Raw genomic sequence first — 8218 nt, forward strand, 5'->3', positions numbered from 1 at the left:
GCTAGCTGTCCACGTCGGAATTCCAATTTCTGGCCTCTGGGATACATCACGCCATAATCTCCATTATATGCATATCGAATCTACAATCCACAGGGAAGCTGCAAAAGCACACTATCAGTATCTTTTACATATAATATATATGTGTGTGTCTGGTTCTTCAAATATTCATGATAATCAGCAACTATTGGAGGCAGCCAGATCAGGATGAATCCAGATTGCATGCCAAATTGGAACAAAACTGCTAGATTTTGAATATTACTATATATTAATTAATAAAGGTACTTCAAATGTTCATTATTTCGTATCCATTTCCGCGTTTTGGGTCAGATGTTGCCTATATGCCTAGAAAAAGCCTGGGTTTACAGGGCGGATGAGCAAGTGATTTCAAGTCATGGCCATGGATAAGATGGGAGACATCTTTTTCAGACTTCACATGATAATTACTGTACATGTTCTAAGGACACACTCAAGTGCTTCTCCACTATATATCCCCATCAATGTATTCTGGTTAGGAAAAAGAAACAAAAACATTTTTTTAAAAAATAAAAGAAAAAGATTTGGAAAAAGGCCCATCAAAATCTGATCCCTATAAAACGTGGACATGCATGAGGGCCTCAGCTAAGCATAAGATCAGAAACTAAATATACGAGATGGAGAACTCTTATGGGTATCCAAGAAAAGCAAAGGATATTTCTCTTCAAGAACTTAGAGATAGGCTTGCTGAGTTTGCTCAAGTAAGAGGATGGGATCAGTATCACAGTCCTAGAAATCTCCTTTTAGCACTAGTAAGCTAGCTAGCTGCCTTTATTTCTATATTTCTTTCTTCTTCTTCTTTTTTGTTTTGATCATTAATTTGATGAATATTTCTATATATATATATATATGTTAATTTGTGCAGGTGGGAGAGGTGGGAGAGCTTTCTGAAATATTCCAATGGAAGGGAGAAGTAGCAAGAGGATTACCAAACTGGAGTTCTGATGACAAGGAGCATTTAGAAGAAGAGCTCTCGGATGTTCTGCTGTATCTTATACAGCTTGCTGATGTTTGTGGGCTTGATCTTGGCCAAGCAGCACTGTCAAAAATAGTCAAGAATGCTAGAAAGTACCCAATTGTTAACCAAACAGCAACTTAATTAATTACATGCGCAGTACCTCCAGCCCCTAGCTTATAATTCCATCCCTTGTGGTTTTTCTATATATTTTCTGCATGATATATATCATGAAAACTCGTTTCCAGAGTGTTTTTCCCTCATCTTTTATGTAAGTTTTAGTACTTGCAAGAGAAAACGGTGCCTGCATGCCGCCCAAGTACTACTATTCATGTTTTGTACTGTGTATGAGATCATCTTTGATCGATCTCTTTGAAAGCTACTTCTTGTTCAACTCCTAATTCTAGTACGTGTTGTAGTTTGAAGATATATATACCTTAATTCGATCATGTTTAATTTGGTTGTTCTTATGTCTAATATATAAACATTAACCTCGTGTACATGCAGCAGTCATCTCTCTCTCTCTCTCTCTCTCTCTCTCTCTCTCTCTCTCTCTCTCTCTATATATATATATATATATCATGGAATTAAGCTGCTGCAAGCATGCATTAATTACTCTATTATTTTTAGTTGGGAGCTTCCAAAAACATAAATCTCAAATCTTGTGTGATTTACATGACTAGCTTCCAATATACTATTACCAACAGCTCTAGTACTATACTAGTGTTAAGAACAAATGCTACCAACAAGGACAACTATAAGTCTATAAGGTAATTGTCACTAATATATATATATATATATATATACTAGGTCATAAGCACGTATAAATCACGTTTGCCTAATTGGGTTAAACAGATTTTTTACAAAAATAATATGATTTTTTTTTTAAATTTGATTAATAAATAATTTAATGCATAGAGATAAAATAAATAAATTATAGTAAATATCTTTAGATAATGATAGGTCGATAAATATAATAATTACATATTTAGATATATTAGAAAACAAAAAAATTAGTTTAAAATTAAAATTAAGATATATTAGAAAACAAATAAAAGTATCATTACCACCACAATAAATATTACCACCTCACTCAAAGAACACATAAGATTTGAAATTTTTTTGAAATATTGGATAATAAATCCAAATCATATGTTTTGATATAATTTTTTTAATCTCAACATATTTGAACAGATCTTATTTAGATCTGAGTGTTTTTCTCTATAAGGTTATATTTCATTTTGTACTTATTGTCTTTTATTGTTATTTTTTTCTACAGATCTGAACATCTATTACTCAGATTAAGATCTGGGTATTTTAAAGAAACGTGTGAGATAATAGGTTTGATTGAAGATGCACCATACTAATTTTATCTCGAAAACTAATATTATTTTATAAGAAAGACGTTTATATATGTGTGGTTAAAGATATTTGCGATGGAAACAACCATTTTGAATGGATTCATGATTATCTTCTTGCAAATATCTATTTTTTTATTAGTTATATATATAATGGACTTTTAAAAAGGATCTCATTTTGCTAGCAATTTTCGGGTTGATTGGGTATATGAATATTTCATGATCATCAAGTTAATTAATAATTCATGGTACGTAGCTAGCTTAATTGGTGAATCCATGATTTCTCCTTTGATTTCCTCAACTATAATATTATATAATATGCTAGCTAGCTAGCTATATATGACTGAAAATCATGAAATACAATGGACCAGGTAATTGGAACTATATCATGATCATGGCTAGCTAGGGGCTAATTTATATACGGGTGATGCTACATCCAGAGAGAGTCCTCACCGATACCCACTGAACGGCAAAAAGTTTTTTATTTCTAAACTTTTTTTAAACACATTTTAAAAAAAAAATCACAAATTTAAAAAACAAAAGAAAAATCCAATCGGTGAATTATGTCAGTAAATTTTATATGTGAGACTAGTGTATATCGAAGTTCGCACAAAATTAACTGGTTTTTACATGCATAATCCAATCAATGTCAACCTTGATTAATCAATTCTGTTTGGTCATTGAGATTTTTTAAATGAAAATTTTAAATTTTAAGATTAAATTTAAAAAATCCAATCTTGAGATTTGAAAAAATTAAGAAAAAATTGAATTATTTATTATATTTTGTATGGAGATTTAAAAAAGTTATAATAATAAGATAAGAATTTTATATTTAAAATAAAAAATCTTGATGACCAAACAGTATCTCAAATCTTTTTTGGGAGCTTAGAAATTTTACCTCAGTTTCAATGTATCATCAATCACTTTATTGTTTTAATAAAAATAAATTCATTGACGTGATTTTATGTTATCCATTAGATCTATTTTATAATAAAATTAATTTTTTAATTTAACATATTCTATCAAATTATGTTAATTTGTAAATTTTTTTTATAAATATATCCCTTTGCGGCTAAAACTAATTAACCACTTATTGCAATATATATGTATAAATGCATGTAATGGCCTCATGTACACGTGTCTAGTGGTGGGATGCTTAGCAGCTGGAGCACTTGCTGGGAACTGATCATCAATAATTTGCGAAATAGGAGTTATTGTTGACCAATGAAATGGTTAATCCATTGCTAGTGTAACTCAAATTTAAGAATGATAACAAGATATTTTCCTTTTTTTTTTTTTTTTGGGTTGACGTAATCACATGATCCTGATCTTCAAATTAAAATCAATTATATATATTCTTCTTCTTATTATTAATAATTTGCTTTAATTGGTGATTAAATGATGCATTAATGCAACTTCAATAACACTGACGTACATGAGCACTTAATATATACACATACATGACAACACAATAATTATTAACTTGTTTAGTTCATATCAAGATAGAAATCTACATACAAAACCCAAATTATATGCTAATGTCGTATCCCTTATCAAAATTAGGAAAATAATCTATACGGTCTAAAGTATGCAAGTCTCTTGCACTCCCTTCCAAAAAAGTAGACCAGGAGACATCTACGAAACTTGCACAACTTCAAACGTCATAGTATGCATAACTTGAACAACTTATAACTGCGTACCTACAGCATTACTGTCAAATTAGGTCAAACTCTTGCTATAGGAAGAAATTAGACACATTAAGGGAAGGAAAGTTTAGGAAAAGGCCGGACAATTATATGCCTTTCTTCTGCTTGAAAAACTTCGCAGTTCGTAGTATTCTACTATCTATATATCTATGATAGGTAGGCGAGAATTAGGAAGTTTCATAACATATAAGTGAATTAAATCGTTAGTTAAAAAAAAAAAAAAAAACCCTTTGTTGCTCAAAACAAACAACTCGTCGTACGTCTTTATTTTTATTTTGATTTTTCAACAAACAAATTGATTCACCTGTTGACAAATTAACAGATGTGAGTGGTGACCATAATTAATCGAAATGGGCCTGCAGATGACTTTCATGCATGCATGCGTCATTCCTCCACAAGCAAAAATACCCAAATTATTCAGTACTAACGTCTAGGCCTGTTCATCCGGATTCCGACCCGAGAATCCGGGTGGATCCAAACCGGAACTCGAATTTCAAATCCGGGCCGGAACCCGTATGAATCCGGGTTTTGAAAAAATCCGGATTCTGATTCCGGATTGAACCCAGGTCTTTTTTTTTTTTTTTTTTAAATTAAACTCTTTATAAAAGTCTAAATGTATCCAATATTTTAGCATATAGTTCTGATTTTTTTTATAAAAAATAAAAGAATAAAACAGGAATATTCAATATTAATAACTCAAAATGTTTTTAATTTGCTGGGATTTCAGGGATATTGAAAGGATACATCACTACCTCACTTGGTCAGTGACGTCCATGTGACCAAGTTTTTGCAGCTTCATGGTTTTTTTGCTTTTTCTTTGGATTTAACAAAATCATATATCTATTATATTATAATAAGTGTTTATCTAACTGCTATAATAATGAACTTTGAAATTGTCATCCTTCTGTGTCATGTACGTTCGTGTTTATTTTTTATCCTTCTATTTTATTCCATATACAATTCGTTGATATCAGATTTTATTTGTGTTTTTCGATTATGTGTGAGTGGTGAGGGTGTGTGAGTTTATTTTATTTGTTTTATGATTTGATTTTCTGCCAATTGTGTCAGTGCAAAAGTCGGTTTATTTTTGTTGAACTTAAGGTTTCAAGTTTTGTATAATTATATATCTACATATAAATTTTGATGATAATAAATGAATTCAAAGAATAAAGGAGTCTCAAGCTCAAATTATCTATATAATGGAGTCAAGCACATAAAGGAAACAAGCATGAGAAAGAAGGGAACAAGTTCACATTAAAGTCATAGAATAATGTTATAAATCTCTTAAAAATTCGAAATTAGGATTAAGGCTCAAAATTAATATTTTATCATAAAGAATTAAAATACATTTTTCACGTGTGCATGAATATTTTGAAAATTAAATTTGAAAATTTTGAACGATGATTGATTGTCATCTTTCACATGTGCATACCTTGATTAAAAGATTGAACTTTGAAAATATTAAAGATGATTGATTGTCATCTTTCACATGTGCATATATGTTTTATTTAAATATTTTCAAAAGTGATTGATATTTTTTTTGACCTATGCAAAAGGTAGATGATTTTGTTTGAAAAATTTGAAAAGTAAAGTGTGCTCCTTTTGTCATATGTCAAAAGTAAAATATTAGGTTTGAAGTTTTTGAAAAATGAATGATGTTATCTTTGACAATTGAAAAAGAACCTTTTATTTGAATTTTTTGAAAAAGTGAATGATGTTGTCTTTGACATGTGAATCTTTTTAAATTTAAATATGAAGTCTCATATGCCTATAAATAGATTATTTGAGAGCTTCATATTTACAATATACAGAGCATACAACATTCATTCAAAACTTTCATTCTCTCTTCTCTAAGCATTGAGCCTTAATCCTTATTCATTTTGAGAGAAATATAGTTTGCACTGTATTGTTCTTATTTCACTCATTGATGAATGTTTTCTGATAACCTACCCACTATCAGCTCTTGTATCATTAAAAGGGTATGTATAACCCTTGTGCGTATAGAAAGTGTTCTACATAGGGAATAGTTGAATCACCACATGTAAGGTGATTGCAAGTGTAGAGGGTGATCTACACGGATCCTTTATAGCGGTGTTGTTCAAAAGTGTAATAGGTTTCTATCTCCACCTAAGGGGGTTAAATAGTGAATTTAGGGATCCTCAAGGGGTAACTTGAGGCGAGGACGTAGGCAGTGGGGCCGAACCTCGTTAACATACTGAGTTTGCTTCTCTCTTACCCTTATTCTTTATATTGATTATTGTTTCATATTTTGTTTATATTTTATATTGTATATTTGATTTATAATTGTTATTTTTTTAAATACAACTCAATTCACCCCCCATCTTGTGTTAGTTATCTGGGCAACAATTGGTATCAGAGCTAAGAGATCTATTATAAGATTAACTATCTTTTGAGTTAAGATCTTATGGCTAATATTGCAGCTTCATTTGATGAAAGTCAATCTAGCAGTCGGCCTCCACTCTTTTGTGGAGACAATTACTCATTCTAGAAATTTAGAATGAGGATATTCCTTCAAGTTCAAGGTCGAGAAATCTGGAAATGCATTGTAAATGGACCTTATATTCCAACAAAAGTAGTTGATGGAGTAAAGGTCAAAACAGAAGAAGAAAAGTTTGATCGTAAAGACGATAGACTTTATACTTTGAATTTAACTGCTATGAATTTATTATTTAATGCTCTCAATGGAAATGAGTTTAATAGAATAATGACTTGCGCTACGATAAAAGAAATTTGGGATAATTTGGAAGTTACTTATGAAAAAATTTCGCAAGTCAAAGAATCAAAAATTTATATTCTTACTCATGAATATGAAATGTTTAAGATGAATAATGATGAATCTATTTCTAGTATGCACATTCGTTTTACTAATATCATAAACAGCTTAATAGCTCTTGGCAAAGTTTATTCTAAGGTGGAGATAATAAGAAAAATTCTCAACTCTCTACCAAAACGCTGGGAATCAAAAGTGACAGCAATTCTTGAAGCTAGAGACCTTAAGAAGTTCGAAATGAATGAACTCACCAGGTCACTTATCACCCATGAGTACACATTAAAAAGAGGAGAAGAAGAAGGAAAACCAAAGAAAAGCTTGGCACTTAAAGTTGTTCCTCATGAAAGTGAAAGTGATGAAGATGAGGAAAATGACGACAAAGATGAAGAAGTTGCGATGATAACAAGAAGAATTCAAAGATTCTTAAAAAAAATAAAACTCCTCCGAGGAAATCCTTCAAAAAGTTTTCCAAGAAAGATTCAAGTAAAAATGACACTTTAATTTGTTATAAATGCAATAAGTCTGGTCATATCAAACCAGATTATCCTCTGCTAAAGAAAGATCGAAACAAGGGTAAGAAAGCAATGAAAGTTACATTGGATGATGATTCAAGTAGCTCAGATAGTGAAGCAAGCAATGGAGAATCAACAAATCTTTGTCTTATGGCTAAAGATGACATTGAGGTAACAAATGTTTTAGAAGAGGTATATGAGGAATTTGAAAAATTTGGTATTATATATATTGCTTTGAAAAAAAAATATTCTTCTTTAACAAACGAAATTGATATTTTAAAAAAAGGAAGTATCGTTTTAAAAGATGAAAATCTTGAGTTGAAGAAGAAGAAAACTGATTTAGAAAATATTGTTGAAAACTTTACGAATGGAAAAAGAAATTTTGAAAAATTTCTTGATAGTTAAATATGTGTTTTTGACAAGGCAGGCTTGGGATATATGCCAAAACAAAAATGTTAACCTTATAAAAACTTCTTTGATAATCCTTCTACATCAAGATCTAATATTCAAAATTTTTTCCATAAAAATAATTTTGTTAAAAAAAGATACTATTATAATCACTCAAGTTCTTCATATATAGCACATGTTATTTGCAATTTTTGTAATAGAAATGGTCATAATTATCATACTTGTTCTATTAGAAGAAATCATATAATGACTATTAGGATCATGTGGGTACCTAAAAATCTTGTTTCTTCTAATACTAATAAATAAATGACCCAAAAAACTTGGGTACCAAGAAAAATCATTTTAATTGTTTTTATAGGTATGCATGAAGTCATCCACAAGCAAAAATAAATGGTTTTTAGATAGTGGATGTTCAAGACACATGACGGGAGACAAGACTAAATTCTTTGATCTTA

General features: G+C 30.3%; 1 protein-coding gene across 1 annotated transcript; it reads left to right on the forward strand.

Annotated features, from left to right (window-relative positions):
• The first annotated feature begins 608 nt into the window (after positions 1 to 608).
• Positions 609 to 1488, forward strand: LOC122280766 (dCTP pyrophosphatase 1-like). The gene is made up of 2 exons (XM_043091783.1): positions 609 to 785; positions 899 to 1488. The coding sequence occupies exons 1-2, from the start codon at positions 651 to 653 to the stop codon at positions 1130 to 1132; spliced, it is 369 nt and encodes a 122-aa protein (XP_042947717.1). The 5' UTR covers positions 609 to 650; the 3' UTR covers positions 1133 to 1488.
• The last annotated feature ends 6730 nt before the right edge of the window (positions 1489 to 8218 follow it).

Source organism: Carya illinoinensis, chromosome 11 (genome assembly GCF_018687715.1).
Source record: "Carya illinoinensis cultivar Pawnee chromosome 11, C.illinoinensisPawnee_v1, whole genome shotgun sequence".
NCBI lineage: Eukaryota > Viridiplantae > Streptophyta > Magnoliopsida > Fagales > Juglandaceae > Carya > Carya illinoinensis.

Bases quoted from the DNA above. Each gene is read 5' to 3' on its own strand.
- LOC122280766 (XM_043091783.1), top strand. From the start codon at position 651: ATGGAGAACTCTTATGGGTATCCAAGAAAAGCAAAGGATATTTCTCTT. The intron at 786-898 runs GTAAGCTAGCTA...TAATTTGTGCAG, and splicing joins GAAATCTCCTTTTAGCACTA to GTGGGAGAGGTGGGAGAGCT.